Genomic DNA, 27,672 nt, shown 5'->3' with positions numbered 1-27,672 from the left:
TGTGAGGCACTTGAGAACAAGAGCTTCTTTCTTCATTTCATTCTAGTCCTGGCCTTGACTTGGAAGAATGTTATGAGAGATGGAGATAGAAAGGCAGACTTGTATTAAAGGGTGCAAGGTCGTGAAAGCCTTGATAGAAAATCTGGTGGTATTTTATAGATGAGATCCCATTGAAGGTTGCTCTTTTGAAATTGGGGGCAGAGTTGAGAATTAGTGGCTGCTAAAAGTCCAGACTAGACAGATGAAAAATTCACTCTGATACTATCCCCACGCAACAACATTTTAGGCCAAGTGACATCTGAAGTAGCCTCTATTATATAAAGTAGCCCATAATATTTATCAAAAAAGGGAGAAGGAACAAGAGGCCTGAGTGAATGATGAAGTTTTTATTTCAACTACACCCCAGAAAAATAATTGAGGAAGGATTCTACCCGCTACAAGTCAGAACAAAGGCAATCATCATTTTGCTTGGATACACACACACACACACACACACACACACACCAGTCACCCTGCTCTTCGGCTGAGATTAAAAAATTCTGCAGGCATAAACTGTTTAAGTATCTGCTTTGGAGTACATTTGGGACTTAGAAGTATTTAATCAGGCCACAATTTGAAGTTTTCCAAATATAAATGCAATACCCACAACAGGAATTCTAGGCTAAGGGAGCTGTGATAAGAAAAAAAATGATGACAGGATAGATGGATAGATAGATTAGATAGATAGACACATAGATAGATATAGATAAATAGATACATAGATAATTTTAAAAATTATCTAAATTACAGGTACATGCCGCAAAAACAGACTGCTTTTTTCACCCATAATACACTGTTGTGTCTGAATCCTTCATTTTAACTTGTTGATGTAGAATACACAGCAAAGGTAAGCTTTATGTATGTTAATCTAGGTGTGGCTGCTAAAACTAGGGAAAATTACACTATTGTTCTGACATCAAATATTTGAAACCAACTACTTGGAGTTAGCATTGGACTCCACAGGTTTAAGGGCACAATCACCAACAATACTGCCCCCACTTTAGATCAGATACCAGCCCCAATTCTCAGGAAGCCACCCATGCTTCTGACTGACCACTTATAAATTCAGGAGTTCCTATGACATTATGAGGTTTCATAATTAACAGAAACAACTCATAGAACTCATGAAAAGTGCTATTCTTATTATTACAGTTTCATTTAAGGATACACACAAGACAAGGTCTGAAAGCATCCTGGACACAAAGCTTCCATACCCTCTCCTTATGGAGTCAGGGTACACCACCCTCCCTAGAGAACAATATGTTCACCAACCAAGAAGCTCCACTTATCCCTGAAGTTCAAAGTTTTCACTGGGGTTTTATTACATAGGCAAGATTGATTAAACCATTGGTTGTGACTGAACTTAATACCTAGCCCGACTAACTTCCCTGAAGGTTGAGCTGGCCCAAAGTTCCAACCCTTTAATCACATGGTTGGTCCTTCTGGTGACCAGTCCCCATCCTGAAGCTATCTAGGGGCCCACCATAAGTCACTTCATTAGCATAACAAAGATACTCCTGTCACACAGGAAATTCCAAGATTTTTTGAAGCTCTGTGTCAGCAACTAGGGATAAAGATTAGCTATATTCTCTATTACACCACACCATACTTGAAGTCTTCTCTGTTGACATACTCGAAAAAACACACAGAGACAAGAGACAAGACAGCTTGAGTAGAAAACCATAAGCTGAATGCTGGCCCCAGTACTTATATTATCAGAATTCTGGAGAGTAAAGAGAAGAAAATAATAGGAGAGGGTAGGAGACGAGGATGTAGTCCTAGGGACTAATCTCTACCTATGATTTTTGCCCCACATACCTTGTATCTATCCTAGCTTTTAAGTCTAAATAGGAGGGCTTAAAGTAGTAGAACAACATAGTTTCAACTCTATAAACTTGGTACAAACATAAGGATAGGAGTGGGATTAGAAAAAGTCATTTCTTCCTAGCAACACTTTCTTACACTGACTTTGTATGTATTGTGATATATGAAGAAATCAGCATTTGATCTTTCTTATTTTGATTGAAATTTGAAATGAGTTATTTTTAAAATTTTTTTAAATTTTTAATTCACATGGATATGCAATATTTGTACATATTTATGGGGTATAAATTATATTTTGATATAAGCATAGAATGTGTAATGTAATTGAGATATACATCACCTTAAATATTTATCATTTTGTTGCACTGAGGACATCCCAAATCTATTCTTCTAATTATATTGAAATATATAATAACTATTGTTAACTATAGGCACCCTATTGTGCTACTGAACACTAGATCATATTCCTTCTAACTGTATTGTTGTACCCATTAACCAACTCCTTTTTATACCCCATCCCCAATATCCTTTCCAGCCTTTGGTAACCATAATTCTTTGTCCCATTTTCCTGGCATAGAGCTCCTAGAACCCTTGCTATTTCCTGATAGGGATAACGGAAGCATCTTTTGTTACATGTGGCTTTAGTCTCAAGTTCTTGACACTAAGACCCTTGGAATCTCTGGAGTGATAGGTGTCTTTTTTTATGTTCCGAGATGACTGGTGGGTGCACTAGATAGCTTTAAGATATGGATGGTCACCAGAAAGACCAAGGCATGATTAGAGGGTTGGAACTTTCAGCCTCACCCCTTGACCTCCAAGGAGAAGAGAGGGGCTGAAGATTGAGCTAATCACCAATGGTCAATGATTTCATCAATCACGCCTATGTAATGAAACCTCTATAAAAATCCCAAATGTCTGAGAGGTTCTAGGTTGGTGAACTCATTCACATTCTGGGAAGGTGGTGTACCCCAAATCCACATGGATGGCAGCTTCTGCATTTGGGACCCTTCTGGACCTTGCCATATGTACCTCTTCATCTGGCTTTTAATTTATATCCTTTATAATGAACCAGTAATAGGAAGTAGTGTTTCCCTGAGTTCTGTGGGCCCTTATAGCAAATTATTGAACCTGAGGAGGGGGTTGTGGGAACTTCCAACTAGTAGCTAAGTCAGACAGAAGTGTGGGTGACATGGAGATCCATTACTTGTGACTGTTGTCTGAAGTGGGGGAGGGCAGTCTTATGGGAATGAGCCCTTAACCAGAGAGGTCTGCACTAACTCTGGGTAGTATCAGAATTGAATTAAATTGTAGGATACCTAGCTGATGTCCTCAAAGAATAAGAGAATTGCTTGGTGTGAAAAATCCACACATTCTGTGCCAGAAGTATTGTGGGTAGAGGAACCATTTTCTTTCACTTGGTACCCAGTGGGTGCATGGGGTAGGAGGAAAGGAGGATACTCGATGTGAAAGAGGACAAGGACTTACCATGGGGCTGCTACCTAGGATGGGACCAAAGAAACACATCCTGAGGAATGAGCAGAGATCACAACACAAGAGAGCAAAGGGTATGCAGAGGGAAACTTAGGAGACTATCCATGAAGCAGTTTCTGTAGGTGGTCCCCAGAAAGACCCTCCTCTGAGGCCCAAGACAGCAGGGAGAGAGAGCTCACACAGAGTAGCAACCCACTTTGTGTCCCTCAATGGGAATGAGATCCTGCTGCATGGGGCTGAGATCCAGGAATCCCCTTGGGGGTCGAGAAGCTTGGAGTATCCTAATGAGAAATCCTAGGTGAAAGGCCCACAGCATCTAGGTTTCCTCCCCTCGAGTCTATGTCTCCTCCTCCTTTTCCTAGAACTGCCGGGATTGAGGTTCATTCCTCTCTTGCATCCCCAGCCAGCTGGAGCCTTGGAGCAAAAGGCAGATGTATGTGTTCTCTTCTGCCCTCCTCCACACTCCGCCAGTTTTGAGCTGGTATCAGCCATCCCCACTGCCTGAATACTGCCAGTAAGAAGACAGAGAGTAGAATGAGTGCGGACGCATAGCTCACGGTTCCCATCCCCACCCCTGCCTTTCCTGATCCAGCACCACACGTGTTCACGAATTGTCACTTCACCATTTCCCCGCTCTGGGCTCCCCTGAAGCCAACTCCATCCATATGCCCACCTCCCCCACCCACACATACAAACACAGGGCACTGGGCTGGGAGCCTTGGGATGAGGGGTCAAGGGTGTTCAAAAGGCAGGAGGGAGCAGGCGGATCCGACACATTACCTGCACCCGCATCTAGTCTCAGTCACCACCTCTCAGGGATGCCATCTGCCGTCCTTGCACCCACCTCCTCCAACAGCAACCGCTGCTCCTCTCCACGAACGCGTCGGGCAGGTAGACTCTCTGCTTCTTGAGCTCCTGGACAAAAGACAGACGGGCTAAGACGCTCCCGGTTGGCTGAGGGATTGTTTCCTTTACCAGCAAATGCTGTAGTTCCAGTCGCCTGAGAAATTAGTTTTCAGGCTGATGCAGCATGGAAAGACACCTACCTACCTTAACATCCCGCCGTTCCTCCCACGTTCTGCTCTGCGGAGCACAGGTGTCGTCCGCCTCTCAGGTCCTTTCTGGATGCAAGAAAACACTCCTCTCGGCAGGCCTAATACAGAGCCTAATGCAGAGCCTGGTCACATGACCCACAGTCAGCCCCACGTGACTGCGCAGTCAGCTTGTTCGCCGCAGTCCTGTACCATGGATGACAGTCTTCTGCCTCTGGGGTGCTTGCTAGAAGATCCTGAAGCTCCTTGGCCAGACAGCTGGAAGGAAGGCTGGCCTTTGCTCTGGAGGACCACTCGGCTGGCGAGGAACATTCGATGAGGATTTGGGAAATGAAGTGATTTTTAATATTTTGTATACGACTCAAGCGACATACTAAAACACACAGAGATCTGTCTTGAAAAATGCTGGTAAGCAAAACAAACATTCAAACTCCAATTTGCACCACCAGGATAGTCCCTGTTAAAACTTATGGCTTGCGAAGGGAGGCAAAACTGCCACTTCCATATTACCTTACCAAACTAGGATCAGGTGGGGAAAAAAAGCATGTTGCACTGTCAGAAAAATTATACAAAACTTAGGTAAAGTCACGTTTAGTTACTGGATGTCATTTCAGGGCAGTGCAGGATGTCTATTGATTTACCTATTTTTCAACTCTGTAGACACTGATGTTAACATGTAGATATTTTATTCAATAGATATGTAAATGATTTATGTCCAGTGCAATAGAAAACCTTAAATGTTACAGTTTATTGCCCTGTAAGATATTAACCCGTTTTATATTTAACCTTGCAGTGTTATTCTAACATTTATTAATTTCCTATGTGTTTATGAAATTCAATGTTTTGTTTATATCTTCATATTGTGTATATTGTATATACACATATACCCTTCAACTGTTTTCTTAATCCTAGCAGTTGTTGATTAATTGTGTTGAAAAATCTTTCACATATTCTTTTTACATTTACATGAGTTGTAATTTTACCTTTGAAAATTTAGAGCATTCTCAGACAAATAAATGTTATCATGTCTAAAAATAATAAAACATTGGATATTTCTCGTACGTCTGAATTTCCTCTCCAAACCAACATATATCCCTGTCTTTTCCAATTCTCCTGACTGAAGGTATTGTGTGGTCATTTTTTAAATTATCGTGGCAAAATACACATAACATAAAATTTACCATTTTAACCATTTTAAAGTATACAACCCAGTACATTATCAATGTTGTACAACCATCACCACTATCTAGCTCCAGAACTTTGTTGTCACCTCAAAAGGAAATGTTATGTTTTTTACGGTAATAATTATGTGAAAAAGGTGCCATTTTTGTACCATGAACAGACTAATATTAAACTTAACACCCTTGCTAATTTTTTTTTTTGAGACGGAGTTCTGCTCTGTCACCCAGGCTGTAAGTGCAGTGGTGTGACCTCAGCTGACTGCAACTTCTGCCCCCCAGGCTCAAGCGACTCTCCTGCCTCAGCCTCCCCAGTAGCTGGGATTACAGGCGCGCACCACCATGCCTGGCTAAGTTTTTGTATTTTTACTAGAGACAGCATTTCTCTATGTTGGCCAGGCTGGTCTCGAACTCCTGACCTCAAGTGATCCGCCCACCTCAGCCTCCCAAAGTGCTGGGATTACAAGCGTGAGCCACCGCGCCTGGCCCACCCTTGATTATTTTATTTTATTTTATTTTTTTTGAGACAAGGTCTCACTCACATCACCCATGCTGGAGTGCAGTGGTGTGATTATGACTGACTGCAGCCTCAACTTCCTAGGCTCAAGGGATACTCCTACCTCAGCCTCCTGAGTAGCTAGGACTACAAGTGCGTGCCACCATGCTGGGCTAATTTTTTTTATTTTTAGTAGAGACAAGGCATCAATATGTTGCCCAGGCTGGCCTTGAACTCCTGAGCTCAAGCAATCCTTCCGCTTCGGCCTCCCAAAAGGCTGGGATTACAGGTGTGAGCCACTGTGCCTGGCCAATTTTAATTTTTATCTTGAAAACATTTTATAAAAAGCTAGTCTTTCTGATAGCTCATTCATTTACAACTTTTCTAAATGATATTATCTCTAACCGTTTTTTAACACTTATAGTTTATTCATTTATATAATTCTGTCCTTTCCGGCATGCTCATCTATAACTCAAGGCACAAAATGTAAGCATATTAATTTTTTAATTTGTCTTATTAATGTTTGTATCTCCCCAACGCCTGTCTCTAAGCATTTTTTAACAAGGTATATATTTTATCCCAGACTGTGTTTAGAAATTCATATTGAAATTGCATAGGAATTGTGTACATTTACAGATGTTTTTAAAATGGAATCTAATTTTCCATACATGATGTCACATTCTCTGTTTCACCAAATATAAAATAATTAATGTCCTTTTGTGTCAATAAACCTATCCATACATAATTATTCCAACGGCTGCATGGTATTTCCTTAACACTTTCCTTTGTCTAGGAATATAAAGGAAATCATATTCCCCACTCCATTTAATTGTGCTATCCTACTCTTTCAGCCTTTAGGTGGCATCGAAGTAACACCTGTACTTTGAATTGTTAAATATGCAGATTTGGCTTATTCTGTTCCCCAAATTGGCCTCTTCCCAACTTTCTAACTGCATTTCTCATCAAACTCCTTTTACTTGTTTCTGGCAGACTTGGTTCATCCGTGCTACTAGAACAGATTATTCAATTACACACTTTTCTTCAAACCACCACTGCCCACTTCCAAGAGCAACCTAATGATTTGTCTTATCCTACCCTTAGGCAAATCCCAGGGCTAAGATGGTAATTTAAATGGGTCCTATAAGAAGTATTAATTTTAGGTTGCTTGTTGGGAAGGCTCATAATTGGGCAAGCAGGCGGGCAAGTTGTCTTGCTCTCCTATCCTGACCAATTTGTTGTATCCTGACCAATTTAAGTGGGTCCCTCTTCTCGGAAGCATTCCTCAAGTATCAGAGCTCCCTTCTTAACTCAAGAACAGAATTTTCTAATGAGCGCATGTTTGTCATACTAATAATTACCTATGTTTGTAAGTGCACACGATTTATCGGTACATGGTTCTTAAACTGAAGAAGGGTCACTTATGCCAATTTTAACATAGAACTTTATTGAAAACACAGACTCAAATAGAGAACCATATATTTAAACAACAAATAGCAGGGTAGCTTACTTAGGTGACACAGTTCATTGAAAGCTTAATACTGAAAAATACCGCAATCTGGACAGCAAGACAAATATCAACAAATGTGTTTTCAGTTTTGATATTCATTTGGCATCCACAAAATGATCCAGCTCAAAACAAGAGTTTGACAAAGTTAACATCAGCATTAAAAAATATAAGTTACAACAAAAAAACAGACTGTGAACACCAAAGCACTACTCAGGGCTCTTTGGGAACATAAGGCTGATCAGCGGCAGGTGGTTAATCATATTAACTTTGTTGTCCCACCTCAGGATCATTTTGGTTGTCTATTTGGGCTTGTAGTTGCTTAGCTAACTCCTCAAATTCACGAAATGCAGAAATAAGCGGCTCAAGACTGAAATCATCATCAATTAAGGACATCTTTCCACTTTTTATAATGTTACTGATATTCTGAAACATTTTAATAACAATTTGAATATTATCATTTGTCTCTTCTATGTTAAAGAGACCCACAAATATTGAAAGAGCTTTGGCACTGAATAGTTTTTTTGCCACAGCAGGATTTTCAGACAAATTCAATAGCATTTTCAGAACGTGAAACTTCGTTCTCGCATTGGCTGTGGTTAATAAGGAGAGAAACCCGGACATATAGTTGGCAATCAGTGTATGATAGTCAATAGTCATAGTGAGGTGTCTAAGCATCCTTATTCCAGTCAGCTGCTCAAGGGAATCCACACTATGTGCAAGAGTTTCCTCACACACTTGACATATGAATGTCTCAATCATGTTTAGATTTGGATAAGGTGGAGCCATGTGAATCATATTTTCCAAAAAACTTGTCCTAACTCTAGAGGATGGATAATTAAGCAAGGTTTCAATAAGTGAGACAACACCTGAATCTCGAATGAAATCTCGGGTAAATTGAGAAGCACTTCTCATACCCATTGCAATTTTAGATATTTCATGAATAAAAGGATCCCGAATTTTGTCCATTAATAAAAGGAGTTCTTCAAACTCTTCAGAACCAATTTTCAGCTCACATTGTATGCAGCTGCAGGACCAACTCTCAGACTCTGCACTCTCCCTGGCCCTAAGATGCTCTCGAATTTCCCGGACTGACCGGTAGGAAGGATCATACTGAAATGTGAACTCAGGACTAGGCTGATCAGGCTGAAGCAAAGATTCCTGCTCTTCTCCTTCTGGGCTAAGTTCCAGGTCCTTGGGCTTTGCCTCAAGCATTTCAGAAGCCTCTTCGGGAATTCTAAAGGGGCTTGTGGATCGGAAGCCAACCCCATGAAAAAGACCAGGTTTGAATTCAACAGTGACCTCGTCCCAGGTTTGGGGCCTGGAGGATGCATTAAGCTCCTCAGCTGCATCTCTGAACCTATCACTGACCTTGTACACAGGACAGGGATTTAGGTCAAAGCAGGCCTCATCTCTGTCCCAGAACCAGGACCCAAATATGGCCTCTTCTTCAGACTCCGGCTTGGCCTCTTCTCTGGCCACAGCCCCCAAACTGGACTTTTCCTCAGCCCAGTACGCGGATCCGCCAATGGCCCCCTCCTCAGTTCCTGGCTCAGAGTCACAGATTGCTGAAGCTCCACCCTCCAAACTGGCCTCTTTTTCTGCCCAGAACCAGGACCCAATAATGACTTCCTCCTCAAACCTGGGTTCTTGTTTGACCCTATCACTGTCAACATCTTTCTGGACCCTGAGTTTCAAGGCGGTATTAGGATCTTCTTTGTCTCTGTGCCTGAATCTACTATTGGCCTCTTCTCCAGGCAAAACCCAGGACTGCTTATAGAACTCATCTTCAGACTCAGATTCAAAACAATCTTCTCTATTTGTCCTGAGCTTGGACCTGATATTTGCCTCCTCCCTGACTCTGGGCCTGAACAAGTTATTGGTATTTTCTCCACCCCAGAAGGAGAATGGGTTGCCGGCCTCATCCTCAGATCCAGACCAGGAATCAACATAGGCTTCTTGCTTGGATCTGGGCCTGGACCTGGGATTAGTCTGATGTTTAGCCCTGTGCCTGGACCTGGTATTGGACTCTTCCCTGGGCCATGATCTGACACTTGTCTCTTCTCCAGCCCAGAAAGAAGACGCTGTAGAGGTCTCATCTGCTGACCAGAACCCAGACTCATTAGAGGCCTCCTCTCTGGCCCTGGGCCTGGAATAGCACCAAGACCCCATATTAGTCTCCTCCCCTGGTCCAAACCAGGGCTGGATTCCTTTCTGACCCTGGGTGCCAGGAAAGGTTTCAGCATCCACATTGACTAGTTCTCTATCCGTAGACAGGCCCTTAGATTTAGTAACTGATCCAGACTCAGCAGTGGCCAGTGGCCAGGCAACGGCATTAGTCTGGGACACTCCTTCTGCCTGTGACACTGTTTCAGTCCCAAATTCACTCTGGGCCCATGCCTGGGCTTCATCCTTGGGCCTTGCTCCAGGGATTGCCTTGGCATCAGTTTTAGAACGAGCGCCACCTACTGCCCTGGCATCGGTTTTGGGCCTGGCCCCTGCGATTCCTTGAGCCTCTGTTTTGGGTCTTGCACCACCCATTACTTGGACCTCAGTTTTGGGCCTTGCCCCAGACATTGCTTGTGCCTCAGTTTTGGGCCTTGCCGCAGGCACAGACTTGGTCTCAGTTTTGGGCCTTGCCCCAGTAGTTGCCTGGGTCCTTACCTTGGGTCTGACCACCAGAGGGACATCATTCTCTCTCTCAGGCCCAGCGATAACCTCTTCCCCAGCCTTCTTTTCAGGCTTGGCCTGGGCACTAGGCTCAATCTCTGCCCCAGTCATGGTACAAGTTACAAAGAAAGTCAGGTAATATACTCCTCCCGTAGTCTAAACCTCAACCACAGATCTGTCACAGGTTTTTCTTCACACTCTGATCTTTAGGTGATTAAGGATATAAGCTTGGGAATAAGAGTTAGAGTCAATATCCAGTCCAGTAGTCACTCAGCCTCCTTCCCAAACACAGTCTCAGTCAATAATTCAATAATACAGATAGAGCGAGAACAGGTACAACCAAGCTAAAGGAAGACAGATATTTCCTGGATGGGTGCAGACCCGTTGAGGGTGGTTGTCAGCAGCAACTCCACCACCAGCAGAGCAGCCACTGGAGGTGGATCTAGGGAGAGAGAATGAAATGGGGCTTTGAGTCTCTTCTAATTATGTCATCCCATGCAGAGACATACGCAGTGAGACTGATGTTGAATGCTAGGTGGGACAGCTGGGCTTTGAGAAAGTCTCTCTGGACCGGCTGCCTCCTACAAAACAGGTCCAACAATGGTGGGAAAGTGTGTCGGCAATGGGAGGGGCCAAGAAGCCCCCAGATTGGACCCTAATCACTCCCGGACCCATGCTGGTCTCCACTACCCCGCCCAAAAGTATACCCGCTCTCATACCAACCTTCACTGATGTGGTGCAGTTTCCCCCTCCTTCTCTTGTTCAAGTGGTGTCAAGCCCCACAGCTGACAGAAGGGGGTCCTACAGACAAGTGAACATACAGGAGAGAATGGAGTGTGAGTGCTTGGTAGGTAGGCGGGCACTCTGGCCCCTGTGACAAATATCTGTCTTCCCATTCAAGAGTTCCATGTGTCTATGGTTTCCTGTGTCCTAGTCCCTGCTCTCAGGTCTTTTCTGAGTCACAACCCAACCTACACCTATCTCGTGTCTCCTGCAAGAAATAAAAAGGATGCTGGCACTGTGCAAATCCGGCAGAATAGAAGTGGGTCTGCCACTTCTACTACAGGTGGAAGTGGATCTGCCACCTGCCATGCTCTCTCTCTCCAACTGTCCCCTGCATTGTCCTCTCCTGCTTCTCACTAACCTTCAGAGCTGTGAGCCAGTCTCCTCCTCCTTGCCTTTCTTGCAGAATTGGCCAGCCTTAAAGTAGGCCTATGGACAAACACATGAAAAAGTAAGACAGTCAGGATATGAGTGGTGGCAGAAGAGCACTTGGTAGACAGACCAACGCCAAGGATAAGAGTCCCCATATTATTGGTATCTGTCTTTCAACATTCGGGGTTTTGCTGGTAGAATATTCTCGTTTTATTTGGGCCCTGCTTCAAGGTTCCAGAGATAACAACTCCTTCTCTTGACGTCATACTCTTCCCATTACTCCCTTCTCCAATTCTGAGGATTCACCACTAGGTGCGCCACATCCCCTTGCTCTGCGCAGCATAAAATGGGGGAAGGGCGCCGCATATTCTAGAAAACAGGTTGTGCATTGGTACTTGTCAGTATGTCTCCCTCATCACCCCCACCTCCAAAGCCCACCCTTTCATGCCCCCAGTTTAGGACGGTGGGGGAGACAAGTGGGGATGGAAGGTGGTGGGAGCGCCATTAGAGAGGTGAAGATTAGGAGGTGCTCCTGGATGCCTGACTTGCTCTGGTCACAGTCCCCTACACCGATTCGGGTTCCCAATCAGTGTTTAGCGCCCAACCCCCATCCCCACACACCTCCAGAAATCCAGGCAATATTCGTGCTCCTTTATTTCAAGCCTCTCCTCTACAGACGCTCACTGTGTCCTGTCAGAATACGCCAGACCTACCGCACAGACAGAAGACTTTGACATCAACCTGGAGCCTGTGGGAAGGGAAGGCACCGAGGACATGGGGCCCCACAGGCCCCTTTCGGGAATCGGGACCCGGAGTAGCAAACGCGGCTCACCTCCCGCGGACTGGGTACAGAGCCGGGACGCCGACCCCCGCCGGCCTCGCCGGGCGCCCCCCACAACGGCTCCCGCTCCGCCATTTCTCCCGCAGGAGCCTCCCCCACAGCCCTCTCCGGGCACAGACACCGTCGAGGGCGGGGCGCGGGCGCCTGCAAAGCTGGCTGGGAAGCGGTCAGCGCGGTTCTCCTCCAAACGATCTGGCGGTGCCTCCCGAGCCAGCCCCTCAGCCCTTGGCCAGGCACGCTCCGGTCACCGCCTCCCCATCGCCAGGGGTCTCGGGCACTGCGCACCTCTCTCAAGCGCCTGGCTCCGACCGGATCGTCTCCTCGTTGCCAGGCTGTCAGGGTCCGCGGGGCAGACTGCCTGCTGGTCCACCCTGCCGGACCACCCCCGCAACCCGGACCCCCACCTCATGCACCCGCACTTGCCTTCAGAGGCCCAGGGCCCAGGTCGTCGGCCTCCCCCTCCTCTCCTCAGCTCTCCTCTGGCTCACTTGGAGCCACTGCTTTCCCCGCGATCCGAATGGCAAAGACGCGTCCCGCCCCCCACGCCTCTGCACCAAAGTAGGCAGGGGCTGCGCAGGATGCGGCAAGAACCGCTCGCCGCGAGGGTGTCGGGAAGGGGGGCGGAGGGATACGGCGCGAAAGTGCTTGACGCCCCCACCCCAGGCCCACCGTAGTTCCGACCCCGAGGTGGGCGGGGCCAGGATGAGCCCCAGCCTGGGCCTGCGGGTTGGCACCAGGCTGCCTCAGGAGGCCCCCGCGGACCCTAACGTGGCGACCACTACCATATTTCTGTTGCTGCTGTAATATATGGGACCAGCGGGCGGCTGGGGGCCCGGGCAGGGGACAGGATCGCGAGGTCGGGAAGAGCCGCGCTGGAGGGAACAGCGGATGGATACCAAACCGCCCCGTGAGGTGTCTGCACCCCCGCCCCAACCGCCCCCCTCACAGGGACTGCTGGGTGTCTGCCCCCTCCCTCTCCCCAGTCCCCTCACCCTCCTTTCTGGACGCTGATGGGAAAGGGGGTGTCAGCACTGCAGTGTGGGAGGGGAGAGGCAATTTCAGGCCATACAGGCCCGGGGCTCTAGGGTGGTCGTCTTGTGCGTTTCTTTCCCAGCTTCGTGGAGCCACGCAGGGGAGGAAGGTACACCTGCTCTTAAGTGAACTCCGGGGCAGGGGGCTCCCATCAAGGACTCACCACTGCCCCTCTTCTAAAAGAAGGTAGACCTAGACCTCTAACCCTAGGAAACCAACCACTGGTCTGCACCAAACTCATTCCTTTCTGCCACACTGCTCTTTCTCATTTCAAATGGTGGCTCACGTTGGCATTGCGCCGTCGCCACAGTTGCCCCCAAAAGAGGACCCTTCCCTGTCAGGACACGCAGAAAGTCATAACAGTCCTCTCTCTTTGATGCCACCAGGTAGGGATGGTCCTGGCTCCTCTTCGGTTCCCTGTCAAGTCTTCTCTTGCCGTGACATTTGGCAGTGTGGAAGTGTGGCTGGTATTCGAACCAGCTTGGATCTCAGCCACCTGCCACAACTACCTGCTGTTTCAGCAGTCATTCTCAGGAGAGGATCCCACCGTGCACCCCCCTCCCCGAGACAAAGCAACCTGGCTCCTTTTGAATCCTCTTCTTTCACCCCCACATCCGTCCTCTACTCTTGAGCCCCTCCTTTCCCTGCTTCCTGCATGGGACAGACAGAGCAATGTGGTTAAATACAAAGTTGATGTTGTTGTTACTGCTGTCCATTTGAAAACTCATTTAGATGCTACCCTTATTGTGTTTGGCAAGTAACGGTCCCCTGAAGATGTCCATCTCCTGTTCTCCAGAACATGTACCATTTTATATTTCCTGGCAAAGGATCATTAAGATTGCTAATCAGCTGAATTTAATTTAAGATTATGCTGGATTGTCTTGGCCAATGTAATTGCAAGGGTACTTTAAATGTGGAAGAGGGAGGCAGGGACTCAATATCAAATTGAAGCATCATGAGAAAGTCTACACTGGCCATTGTTGGCTTTGAAGATGGAAGGAAGCCAAGATCCAAGAAATACAGGCTGTCTCCAGAACCTGGAAAAGACAAAGAAACAGATTCTTCCCTAGAAATGCCAGAGGGATAGCTCCTCTGGCAACATCTTGATTTTAGTGTAATGAAACCCTTTGCAGATTTCCAGCCTCTAGGACTGTAAGATAATAATAAATTTGTATTATTTTAAGCCCTTCTATGTGTGGTAATTGGTTAAAGCAGCAGTATGAACCTAATACACTCACCATCCTGATGAAGTCTATTTCCCTTGACTTTCTTTACCCGTGGATCAGTCTCCGGGGAAGATCTATTTTGGAGCTCATGCCTCACCACTACAAACATCAATTGCCTCTTCTTTGCTTCCTAAAGGACAGTGATTTTTTTAATGTCCCTTATAGGTAATCTTGGAGAAAGCTCCTTTTTGCTGAAACCACTGATATTTCCCAGGTACAAAAGGGAACCCTATTCTTTTGTTGTTGTTGTTGTTGTTGCTGTTTTTGAGAGGGAGTATCGGTGTTGTTGCCCAGGCTGGCTGGAGTGCAATGGTGCCATCTTGGCTCACTGCAACCTCCGCCTCCTGGGTTCAAGTGATTCTCCTACCTCAGCTTCCTGAGTAGCTGGGATTACAGGTATGCGCCACGACGCCTGGTTTATTTTTTGTAGTTTTAGTAGAGATGGGGTTTCTTTATGTTGGTCAGGCTTGTCTCGAACTCCTGACCTCAGGTGATCTGCCTGCCTCGGCCTCCCAAAGTTCTGGGATTACAGGCGTGAGCCACCGTGCCTGGCCAGGAGCCCTATTCTTATGATGAATTTTCATATATTTCCATACAGCTTTTGTTACCAGATATTTACTATAACTGTACAATATTTTTCTGATATGAAGAAAACATGTGAGGATGATTCTGTACCACATCTGGAGATGAATGTTATGTATTAGAGGAAGACCACGTTAACTCTGCCTTTTTCATGGCCTTAACTGAATGGTGGATTTTCTCTGTTCCACAGCATACTCTCATGAATGAATTCCAGGCTTGGGAGAACAGAGCCTGAGTCTGCTGGAATTTGTTGGCGCGTGTACATCTCTTTGCCTTCCTGAGCTGTTCTTCCCCTTTCATAACGTTACTGATGCCTTTCATTTATTCAACAAATATATATTGAGCTCCTACTTTCTCCTAGGCAGTGGGCATACAGTATAAACCAAAGAGAAAGGAATCCCCTTTCTTGTGGTGCTTACATTCACCTGTGGTTTCTTGTTCAATTCCCTATTCTGAAAGTTTGCAGATGTATCGAAAACTATGCCAGCACAAGTTACTGTGGTAATTCTGGAGGCGCTGGGATCTTGCTCTCAAGATATTTACCTATAGAGGGGTGGTTCTACCAAAAGCTGATCAGTTTTACTGTGAGAATTTGAAACATGTGTTGGGCAATTTGTTGTCAATTCGTTTAGAAAACAGGGACTATGATAGACATTTACTGAACTGAGAAAGGCCCTGTTCTAACCTCTTTGTGTGTAAAGACATTATAGACTATTACCAGAATGTATTATTACTACCTCCTTATACCAGATGAGGAAACCAGCTCAGATAGTTTGTCATTTTTGAAGTGGAGAGTAAATAAAAAGTTAAAAGAAGATGCTGACCTATGTCTGTCTGACTGGTACAAGCTATTTATTTCCTCTTAAAATGTGTTCCAGTCTAATAGATTGCAACAGCCATGGTTTTACTCCTCAGTGCCTCCACCAGCACCTGTGTAACCCTGACTGGCTCCTAAAATCTAAATTTCCAAAACAAATAACTCACAAGCATTAAGCCCAGGACATAGAGGCAGCTGTACTGACTCATGATACCCACCTCTCTGTCCCCAACCCCACCCCATCTCCCACATGCACGCTTGTGAACTTGCACACTCGTATATCCCTTGCCTGTGCAGCAGCTTGCATTACTTCCTTTTGTCCCTCTTACTCACTGTGGACAAGGACCTGTTTTAACCCTTTTAGCTTAACTTTGGACTTTCTACTGTCATTTTCATTTGCAATTCCCCAGACATGTGATATTTAGTATGTATTCATATGCTCATTTGCCATTTGAATATGTTTTTTGGCCAAGTGTCTGTTCCCATCATTTACCCAATTTTAAAATGGGTTGTTTTCTTATTGTTAAGTTTAAGAATTCTTTGTATATTTTGGATAGCAATCTTTTATCAGATGTCTGTTTTGCCAATAGTTTCTCTGTGGCTTCTCTTTTTCAATCTCTTAACAGTTTATTTTGTAGAGGAGAATAATCTTTAATGAGATCCAACTTATCAATTTGTTCTTTCATGGATCATGCTTTTGTTGTATCTAAAAAGTTGTTGACAAACCCAAAGTTACCTAGATGTTCTATTATGTTATCTTCTAGAAGTTTCATAGTTTTGCCTTTTAAACTTAGGTTAGTATCTGTGAAAGGGGTAAGGTCTTTGTCTTTTTTTTTTTTTTTTGCATGTGAATCTAGCACTATTTGTTGAAACAACTATCCTTTCCCCATTAAATTACCTTTGCTCCTTTGTCAAAGATTAGTTGACCGTATTTCTGTGGGTCTACTTCTGGGCTCTGTCTTCTGTTGCCCTGATCTACTTGTCTGTTTTTCACCAATATCAAACCCTCTTACTTAAGCTTTATAGTAGGTCTTAAAGTTGGGTAGTGTCAGTCCTCTGACCTTGTCCTTCTTCTTGAATATTGTGTTGGCTATTCTGTGTCTTTTGCTTCTCCACATAAACTTTATAATCAGTTTGCCAATATCCACAACATAACTTGCAGGGATTTTGATTGGGAGTGCATTGAGTCTATACAAGTGCAGATGAACTGACATCTTCATGATATTATGTTATGATTAAAAAAAAGGAATATTTTTCCATTTATTTAGATCTTGTTTCTTTCATCAATGTTTTGTAGTTTCCTCAGAGAGAACTTGTAGTTATTTTTGTATATCTATACCTAAGTATTTCATTTTTGGTGCCAATATAAAGGGTATTGTATTTTTTATTTCAAATTATAATTTTTATTCCTGGGATATAAGAAAAAATTGACTTTTACATCTTAACCTTCTATTTTGCAACATTGCCATAAATGTTTGTTAGTTACTGGGTCTTTTGTCGTTGTTGAGTCTTTGGAATTTTCTTTTTTATTATCAAAATCAAGAAATGTATTCTCTATCCAATTTATACAACTTATTTTATTTTATTTTATTTTATTTTAATTTTGAGATGGAGTCCCTCTCTCTAGCCCAGGCTGGAGTGCAGTGGCACGATCTCAGCTCACTGCAACCTCCGCCTCCTGGGTTCAAGCAATTCTCCTGCCTCAGCCTCCTGAGTAGCTGGAAATAAAGATGCACGCTACGCCTGGCTAATCTGTGTATATTTAGTAGAGACTGGGTTTCACCATATTGGCCAGGCTGGTCTCGAACTTTTGACCTCAAGTGATCCGCCCGTCTCGGCCTCCCAAGGGGCTGGGATTACAGGCGTGAGACACTGTGCCCGGCCTGATACAATTTATTACTACACTATTATCTAAATTATAAACTGTTCACACTCTGTCAATTGGTTCCAAAAGTTCTCTCACAGTCATTTTCTTTCCTGACCCAGAATCAAATATGTGTGTACACACTGAATGTGGTGTGTCTCTTTGGTTTACTTTAATTTGAAATAGTTTTTCAGCCTTTCTTTGCTGATTTTCCCCCAAGTTCTAGTTTATTTTATGTACACTGTCTTAGAAACCTTTGCCTACAGTGCCAGCCATGAAGAAATTCTTTGTTTTTTTTTTTCTATAAACTTTGTGGCTTAACTTCTATAGTTAAATCTATGATCTGTCTCGAATTTATTTTTTGTGTGTTGTGTGAGGCAGGAGTCAAGGTTCATTTTCTTCCATATATATATATATCCAGTAGTCCAAGCATCATTTGTTAAAAAGACTTTCCCCAGTTGGATTGCTTGGTTCCTTTGCAGAAAAATCTAAAAATTTTATAAGTGTGGGCCAATTCCTAGGCTATTCCACTGATCTATTTATTGACCCTTATGCCAGTGCCAAACATTCTTAATTTTTGTAGCTTCTTGGCACGTATTGGAGTCAGGTAGATACATCCTCCAACAGTGTTCTTCCTTTTCAATATTTATTGAGGAAGTTCCCTTCTTTTCTTTTTCTTCCTCCTTAGTTTTCTGACTTTTTTTTCCATAATGGATGGGTGCTGAAATTTGTCAAAATTTTTTGCATCTATTGAAATGATCATATCAGTTTTCTTCTTCATTCTGGTAATTACCTTGATTTTCAAATGTTAAGCTAACCCGTAATTTTGGGACAAATCCCACTGTTCATAATCTATATTTTTATATTTTATGTTTTTGGATTCAAGTGTTTGATAGTCACTTGATGGCTATTGTGGGCAGTGGGACAATTCTGGACACCAGAAATATAGAATATTTTCATCATGATAGAAAGTTCTATTGGACGTCTCTACAGTGATCTATTTCTAAATAATTTCATATTATTCCTTCACATGTAAAATCCTTCATGAGTCATCAATATCTACAGGATATATGCGTTCTTGTCCAGCCTCAGTATACCCCTTAATCTCATTGTCTTATTATGCTCCCACACCTTCTTTCTTCTCTTGTCAATTTAGTTGCAGAATGCTTATGGTTTCATTGTGCTAGCTTTCATGTTCATCCTTTCTGGAATGCTGTAACACTTCTCACTTTTATTGTACACACAGTATTTTGGTCTAGTCCTTTTTGGTTGTCATCAAGTCCTTTTTTTCTCTTACTATTGGGTAAGGAGTTAGCCAAAGTCGTTATAAAAAATGCACACACCATTTTCTAAACAAAAGGCTTTCTGTGTGAGTGTAGTTTGACAATATAGAGTACAGTGAAGTTTTAGGCATAAACACATCAAAGCCTTCAGCAAGTTGAACTTTTGGATCTGAGATAAGTAATTCAAGAAGAATGCTAAATCCTAGAATGTGGTTCTCCTTAGTGAAGGTGTGCTCGGCTGCTTGGAGAACAAACTGTTCAGAGGCCCCTCCTGACTTCTTCTCTATTTAAAACTCATGCGCTTCTGTTTCACAATGAGAGGTTCAATGGTCTTTGGGGGCACTTTTTTCTGTCTATTTCTCATGTGTGAAATACTAGTTTGCTGAGAGCATATAAGGGCAATTTTGAAGGATTTTCTATGTAGACAATAATGTCATTTGTGGGCCGGGTGCGGTGGCTCACGCCTGTAATCCCAGCACTTTGGGAGGTGGGAGGATCACTTGAGGCCAAGAAGTTCGAGACCAGCCTGGCCAATATGGTGAAACACCATCTCTACTAAAAATACAGAGCTAGACTCCATCTCAAAATAATAATAATAATGTCATTTGTGAACAAAGATAAGTTTATTTCTTCCTTCCACATCTGTGTATCTTTTATTTGAGTTTATTGTTTTACTGCATTAGCTAGGACTTCCAGTACAATGTTGAATAGGATTAGTGAGAAGGGACATCCTTGGATTGTTCCTGATCTTTGCAGGGAAGCATCTAGTTTCTTACCCTTGTGATGTTAGCTGTAGATTTTTTGTAGATGTTCTTTATTAAGTATAAAGAGTTCTCTATGTCTTAGTTCAGGTTGCTATAACAAAATGCCATATACTGAGTGGCTTAAATAATAGACATTCATTTCTCACAGCTGTGAAGGCTAGGAAGTCTAAGATCAAGATGCCAGCAGATTTGGTTCCTGGTGAGGTCTCACTTCCTAGCTTGTTTTCCTAGCTTTCTTTTTCATTGAGTTTTTCCATTGATTTCCTATTCACTCATTCATTCACCTTCTCATTGTGTTCTCACATGGTTATTCCTCAGTGTGTGCATTTAGGGGGAGAGAGAGAGAGATCAAGCTCTCTGGTGTCTCTTTTTATAAGGGCACTGATCCCATTTTGAGAGTTCCATCTTCATCAGCTAATCTAAACCTGATGAACTGCAAAAGGTCCCACCGCCATATGCCATCACATTGAGTGTTGGAACTTCAATATACACATTTGGCGTGGGGCATACACATTCAGCCCATAACACCTCTATCCCTAGTTTTCTGAGAGTTTCTCTTTTTAAAATCATGAATGGGTGTTAGATTTTGCCAAATACCTTTGCTGCTCTATTGATGTAATACTATCATTTTTCCTCTTTAGCCTTTTGATGTGATGGATTATACTAATTGATTTTTGAATGCTGAAACATTCTTGCATACCTGGAATAAATTCTACTAGGTTGTGGCATATAATTCTTTTTATACATTGCTGCGTTTGATGGGCTAATATTTGTTGAGGATTTTTACATTTATGTGTGTAAGGGATATTCGTCTGTTTTACTTTCTTGTAACTTTTTTGTCTGGTCTTGGTATTAGGGTAATGCTGACCTCATAGCATTTTTTAAGAAAGTATTCCCTTGGGTTCTATTTTCTGTGAAAGATTGTATGGAATTGTTATAATTTCTTCCTGTTTGGTAGAATTCACCAGTGAACCCAGCTGGGCCGGTGCTTTCTCATTTGGAAGTGTATTATGCATTGATTCCGTTTTTTTTAAATTAAATTTTATTTTAAGTTCCAGCATAAATGTGCAGGATGTGCAGGTTTGTTACATAGGTAAACTTGTGCCATGGTGGTTTGCCGCACCTATCAACCCATCACCTAGGTATTAAACCCGACATGCATTAGCTATTTATCCTGATGCTCTCCCTCCCTCCACCCCCTTCAGCAAGCCCCAGTGTGTGTTGTTCTCCTTCCTGTGTTGATGTGTTCTCATTGTTCAGCTCCCACTTACAAGTGAGAACATGCAGTGTTTGGTTTTCTGTTCCTGTTAGTTTGCTGAGGATAATGGCTTCCAGCTCCATCCATGTCCCTGCAAAGGACATGATGTCATTCCTCTTTACGGCTGCATAGTATTCCATGGTGTATATGTACCATATTTTCTTTATCCAGTCTATCACTGATGGGCTTTTGGGTTGATTCCATGTCTTTGCTATGATACAATTTCTTTAATGGTTATAGGCTTAGGCAGATTATCTATTTCTCCCTGGGTTTGTTTTGGTAGATTGTGTTTTTCAAGGAATAGTTCCATTCCAGCTAGGCTATCAAAGTTTTGGACAAAGTTGTTCATAATATTCTTTTATTATCTTTTTAATGTCAACAGGAGAGTAGTGATAGGCCTTCCTTTATTTCTGATATTAACAATTCGTGCCTTGTCTCTTTTTCTCTTAGTCTGGCTAGAGACTTATAAATGTTTTTAATCTTTTCAAAGAATCAGCTTTTGTTTTCATTGAGTTTTTCCATTGATTTCCTATTTTCAGTATCATTGATTTCTGCCTAGATTTTATCTTTTATTTTGATTGCTTTGAATTTAATTTCCTCTTCTTTGTATAGTTTCCTAAGATAGAAGCTTAGATTACTGATTATAGATCTTTCTTCTTTTCTAATATATTCATTAAATGCTATAAACTTCTTTTTACGCACTGTTTTGCTACATCCCACAACTTTGATAAGTTGTATTTTTGTAATTTTTTTAGGTTATTTAAAAATTTCCCTTGAGAGAAGTACTTTTATAACAGGGTATTTCTAATTCATCCCTCCAATCCTTTATACCATTGTTGTCATTTATTACACCAATCTATAAGTTGTAATGATCACATACATTGTTGTTAACATTATTATTTTGGACAAACTGTTTTCTGTTAAATCAATTAATAAGAAAAATACAAGATTTAATTTTACCCTCATTTATTCCTTGTCTAACACGCTTCCTTTCTTTATGTAAATCTGAATTTCTGACCTGCATAATTTTCATTCTCTCTGAAGATTGTCTATTGATATCTTTACAAGCCAGGTCTATTGGGAACAAATTTTCTCAATTTTTATTTGTCTGAGAATACCCAGAATGTCTTCTTTAGATTAGAAGGGTAATTTCATAGAATTCTATGTTGGTGTTCTTTTCCTTCAACACTTGAAATATGTTACTCCACTCTCTTCCTGCTTCTACGGTTTCTGAAAAAAATCTGAATGCAATTCTTATCCCTGCTTCTTTGTAGGTAAGTGTTTTCTCTGGCTTTTAAAATATTTTCCCATTGTCTTTGATTTTCTGCAGGTTGAATATAATACAACTAGTGTAGACGTTCTGATTTTTATCCTGCTCCATGTTCTCTGAGTTTCCTAGATCTGTGGATTGGTACATGTAATTAATTCCGAAAAATTCTCAGCCATTTATGACATCAAATATCTCTGTTCCTTTCTCTCTTTTCTTTCTGTTATTCCTATTACATGTAAGTTACATGTTTTGTAATTGTTCCACAGTTCTCCTGTTTTATCTCTTTGCATTCTGTTTTGGAAATTTTTGGAAGTTTTGGAAGTTTCAATTGGCATTTCTTCAAACTCACTGATTCTACTTCCAGCCATGTCCAGTTTATTGAGGAATCCATGAAAGGTACTCTTCATTTCTATTTATTTCTGGCAGTTTCCTTTTGTTTCTTTCTTAGACTTTCAATTTCTGTGCTTGCAGTAACCACCTGTTCTTGCATGTTGTCTGCATTTTCCATTAGGGCACTTAGCATATTAATCATAGTTGTTTTAAATTCCTAGTCAGATAATTCCAAAGTCTCTGCCATATCCCAAACTAATTCTGATGCTTACTCTAGGTCTTGATTCCTTGGTATTTTTCTATTATACTTGCATTTTATTCTTGAAAGATCAATATGATGTACTGGGTAAAAGAAAATGAGGTAAGTTGGCCTTTAGTCTGGCTAGTAGTTAGGCTGTGTTTATTGTTTGCTATAGCTTAATTTTCTTCTGATGTCCTTGCTTTAGTCTCCCCTGCTGCCTTTGGGTTTCCCTAGAGACTTCTTAAATATGGTCTGATATGTACAGTTTTGTGTGTCTTAATATCCTGCTATAATACAGTAGCCTTATTGATGTAGTAGAAATGGAGGTGGGCAGCAGGGGAAGAAGTATTTCCTGGTCCTATTATTAGGTTTCAATGTTTTTGTGAGCTTTTGCCCATTTTGTGACATTCACAAGTGCTTCTCATTTTTTTTTTAACCTTAAGTGAGACAGGAAGTGTAGAATGGGCTAGAATTGGATATTTTCCTTTGGCCTGTGACCTCATAAGTGTTTCTTAACTTTCTTCCTCCGAAAGTGAGACAAGAATGCTAGGTGGAGTTGGAATTGGTGAAATGCCTGACCCCAGGTGGGATAAGGCTCCAGTAGTTTGTCTCTCTTAAGAGTAGTCAGTTGTATGGAGAATGTTCTGGGTATACTTAAAAATGGTTATATTTCCTCGCCCTCTGCCAGATTCACAAGGGGATAATTCTTGGTTCTTCACCATAAGAACTGAGTGAGTTTCCTGAAGGTTAAATCCATAAAAAGCCCCTATAAGACTATGACTCCCAGAATTTCTCACTCTCCTGCTGCTCCACAGTCAGTGTCAAGCAGTTCATCAACTTAACATTTAAGTGTCCCTACCAGTTTATGGCTCCAGTAAATTCTATTCCATGTAAGCCAATTTCAGCTTTCATTCTGAATGTACTGCTTCTCCAGATTTTATGGTATTGGTTTGGCCTATATGACCTTAGTTCTCTGATAGGACCAAAAAAAGGCCATTTGTTTTTAGTTTGTTCAGGTTTTTCTTATTTAAATTTGGGAGTGATGACTTCTAAGATCTTTATATATTGCAGCTGACACTAAAATTTTTGACTTTTTATCTATGCTACTTAAAGAAGTCTTGACAGCTATTTTTCACAAGTCTCTCAAGGCCATTTAAACTCTGCTCCTCTTCGATATTCAGGTACTTGAATTGATCACTGGATAAGCATTTCTGTGCCACTATAGAGAAAGTGACAGAAGGGTGATTGTAATTTTTTAAATACAACTAAGAGTTCTTTAACAGAGATTGTTTGAGCCAGGAATTCTAGAATTTTTCCCTAAGGAAATACCTTAAGAATGTGTAAATCAATTTAGCTACAAGAATATTAATCCTCTGCTATTCCTTCATCTATGGGCTAACTTTAGAAAAGAAAAACACCTTGGAGAGAGTGCACTCAAAGTGTAGATAAAACAGAAAAATAGAATTGATCCAAGCATCAGCAAACACAAACACCTATATAATCTTCAGATTTTCAATATCTTTTCTCAATATCCTAGAATTCACCCAGGTAATCTTACTGGGTGAAATAGGGCAAGAACTATAACTGGGCTGACACAAATAAAAAATACACGAGTGAAATGTATCATTTAGTACTAGAAATTTCCCACAAAGAAGTTCTTTACAGAATTGTTTATAGTAGGAAAAAACAGATATAACCTAAATATATGAGTATAGGGGATTCGTTAATTTATGACAAACTCATGAGATGGAATAGATGTGTTAATTAGCTTGATTTAGTCACTCCACAATGTATCTATATATCAAAGCATCATGTTGGACATCATATATATATACAATTTTTATTTCTCAATGAATAAAAGAATATTTTTTAAAAATGAAACTGTCTGTTTCAGAAACACCTTGTCAGCACTGGGAATTATCCAACTTTTATTTTTGTTCATATGAAAGGTAAAAAAATGGAATACTATTATTTTAATGTGTTCTACAATTGTGAGGGAGCCTATCAATAATGATGTGCTACATTACATTGCCGTAACAAATGGCCCCCAAATCTGGGCAACTTAAAATAACCAAAATACCCAGAACTTTGGGAGGCTAAGGTAGGCAAATAGCTTGTGGCCAGGAGTTTGAGACCAGCCTGGACAAAATGGCTAAACCCCATCTCTACTAAAAACACAAAAATTAGCCAGGAATGGTGGTGCACACCTATAATCCCAGCTACTCGAGTGGCCGAGGCAAGAGAATCACTTGAACTCAGGATGTAGAGGTTGCAGTAAGCCAAGATTGCGCCACTACATTCCAGCCTGGACAACAGAGTGAGACTCTGTCTCAAAAAAAAATCACAAAAATATATTTGTTGTTCATATTACATGTCTAACACGTCTGTTGGGAGCTTTACTCATGAGGATTAAATGCAACAGTTATGATCTGAAACATTGCTGGTTACCATGACATAGGAAAAGACCGATCATGACAAATCTCACAGCGGCTCTTAAAAGTTTCCTGCCAGAACTGACAAAAATCTTTTTGAATATTGCATTGACCGAAGCAACTTACATGGCCATTGTTGTGTTCAAAGGTGTAGGGAAGTGCAAGGCTAAGAGTCTGAAAACTGGACTGCAGGAAATCTTGGTTAACAACAGTAATAATTAACAAAAGTCCCAAATCTATTTGTTGAGTACTACAAACCTTTTTTCTTTCCTGTGAACTAATTATTTACTTACTCAGCTTTCCATTGGGATATTCACTCCATTGATTTATATTATGTCTTTGTTAACTCACAAAATGAGCCTGTAGATTGCCATATCTGTTGTAACTAGTGTTTCCAGTATATGCTGTTTTTTGACTTGTTTATAATATTTTATTTTATTGTAATATTTATTATTATTTATTTTATTATTATTTATTTTTTTATTTTTTTTTTTGAGACAGAGTCTCGCTTTGTCACCCAGGCTGGAGTGCAGTGGCACAATCTCGGCTCACTGCAAGTTCCGCCTCCCGGGTTCACGCCATTCTCCTGCCTCAGCCTCCTGAGTAGCTAGGAATACAGGTGCCCGCCACCGCGCCCAGCTAATTTTTTTGTATTTTTAGTAGAGATGGGGTTTCACCGTGTTAGCCAGGATGGTCTCGATCTCCTGACCTCGTGATCTGCCCGCCTTGGCCTCCCAAAGTGCTGGGATTACAAGCGTGAGCCACCGTGCCCAGCCTGTTTAAAATACTTTAAAACAGCTTTATTAAAATACAATTCATATACCATGCAATTCACCAATTCAAAATGTACAATTCAAAGACTTTAATACACTTAGAGTTGTGCATTCATCACCAAAATCAATTTTGTAACATTTTTAAGCCCAAGAAGATACTCTGTCCCTTAGTTGTCAGATTGCATTGCCCTAACCCCCAAACCAGAGGCAACAATTCATCTGTCTCTATAAATTTGTCTATTTTGGATTTTTCATATAAAAGGAATCATTTAATATGTAGTTGTTGTGATTTTTATTGTTATGATTTTTTTTCTAATTTGGTCTTGAGGTCTCTGTCTGGAGAGTGGCTATAAATTCCAGCCCTGCACTGAATGGGGCTCTAAGGAAGGTGGTCTTCAATGTTTACAGTGTGCTTTTCACAGGATACTTCGTCCTGGCAGACAGCCTAATGCCTAAGTGTCCAACCTATGACCAGGTGTCCCTCTCACTGAAAACTTGTTTATACTGGCAGATACCCTTGTGGCTCTTGTTTGACCTGTGTCCAGTTTATCCCTGCTAAGATAGCCACTTGCAAGGAGAGCCCTGACCAGGAGGATAGTTAGGTTTGGTTGTGTAAGTCAAATGAGGCACAGAGAAGACAGCACAACAAAACACATGAAATGCAAAATATTTTTATTACTCAGATCTACAAGAGAAGAGGGTTGCCCACAAGGGCTGATGAGAAGTCTGAAGACAGCAGGATGCGCAAAGATGGGTGTTGAGTGGGACAGACCTGCAGGCTGGGCCTTTATTGTGATCAAAGGCATTACCCAAACATGTTTCCTATGAGGAGTTCAAACTGGTGAGTTTGAAGCAAGTAGGGATGAGTTCCAGGAGGTCACACCATCACTGAGAGGTGATCACTGTGGCATATTTGCATTGTCCATGTTGGGTGTGAGGGTCAGTGGGGCAAGTCAAGTAGGTTATATCTCTCTGTCCGAGAGGGTGGTGGATATCTGGTTGTGTAAGGCAGATATCTGGATTGACCACATTGAAAAAGTGGGAGGAAGTGGAGAATTAGGTGATTAGGCCCTGCCTTTGGTATGAGAAAGTTAGAAAGTTAACCCTATATCTAGGGTGGATGCCAGAGCAACATGAAATTATAGGAATTGACTACAATGGTTCTTTGTGACTTCTTTCACTTAGCATAAGGCTCTTCCCTGTTGTAGCATTTATTAGTACTTCATTGCTTCTTACTGCAGAAAATTATTCCATTGTATGAATATACCACATTTTATTTATCTATTTAGCAGTTGATGGAAACTTGGGTTGTTGCTATGTATTATCTATCATGAATAATGCTGCTATGAACATGTGTGCACAACATTTTATGTGGACATATGTTTTCATTTCTCTTGGATACATGCCTAGGAGTGAAATTGCTAGAACATAAGGTCAATTTTTGAAAAACTGCCAGACTGCTTTCCAAAACAACTGCACAATTTTACATTCCTACCAGCAGTGTATGAGGATGCTCATATTGCCATATCCTTACCAACACATTTTATTAT

At 41.9% G+C, this 27,672-nt stretch overlaps 2 protein-coding genes across 17 annotated transcripts in view; both read right to left on the bottom strand.

Annotated features, from left to right (window-relative positions):
• The window catches only part of GPRASP3 (G protein-coupled receptor associated sorting protein family member 3), a 32,206-nt gene extending 27,257 nt beyond the window's left edge, over positions 1-4,949 (bottom strand). For 2 of the 10 annotated variants that reach the window (XM_019019325.4, XM_055376675.2), the window contains exons 1-2: positions 4,401-4,744; positions 4,135-4,269 (exon numbers count right to left, since the gene is read on the bottom strand). The gene's annotated coding sequence lies outside the window, so the exon portion shown is untranslated. Of the gene's footprint in view, positions 1-371; positions 3,863-4,134; positions 4,270-4,400 lie in introns of those variants that run through there. The other 8 variants (XM_055376672.2, XM_055376676.2, XR_010132555.1 and 5 more) reach the window with 7 other exon arrangements.
• Positions 4,950-7,503: 2,554 nt separating this feature from the next.
• The window catches only part of GPRASP2 (G protein-coupled receptor associated sorting protein 2), a 117,000-nt gene continuing 96,831 nt past the window's right edge, over positions 7,504-27,672 (bottom strand). For 2 of the 7 annotated variants that reach the window (XM_055376668.2, XM_055376670.2), the window contains 3 exons: positions 11,399-11,466; positions 10,978-11,055; positions 7,504-10,696 (listed from right to left, as the gene is read on the bottom strand). In XM_055376668.2, coding sequence (XP_055232643.1) covers positions 7,849-10,365 — 2,517 coding nt within the window. In that variant the 5' untranslated portion in view covers positions 10,366-10,696; positions 10,978-11,055; positions 11,399-11,466 and the 3' untranslated portion in view covers positions 7,504-7,848. Of the gene's footprint in view, positions 10,697-10,977; positions 11,056-11,398; positions 11,467-12,030; positions 12,158-12,241; positions 12,651-12,673; positions 13,134-27,672 lie in introns of those variants that run through there. The other 5 variants (XM_004064555.5, XM_019019321.4, XM_055376669.2 and 2 more) reach the window with 5 other exon arrangements.

This window comes from Gorilla gorilla, chromosome X, assembly GCF_029281585.2.
Source record: "Gorilla gorilla gorilla isolate KB3781 chromosome X, NHGRI_mGorGor1-v2.1_pri, whole genome shotgun sequence".
Taxonomy (NCBI): Eukaryota; Metazoa; Chordata; class Mammalia; order Primates; family Hominidae; genus Gorilla; species Gorilla gorilla.
This window is presented reverse-complemented; position numbering and strand designations above follow the sequence as displayed.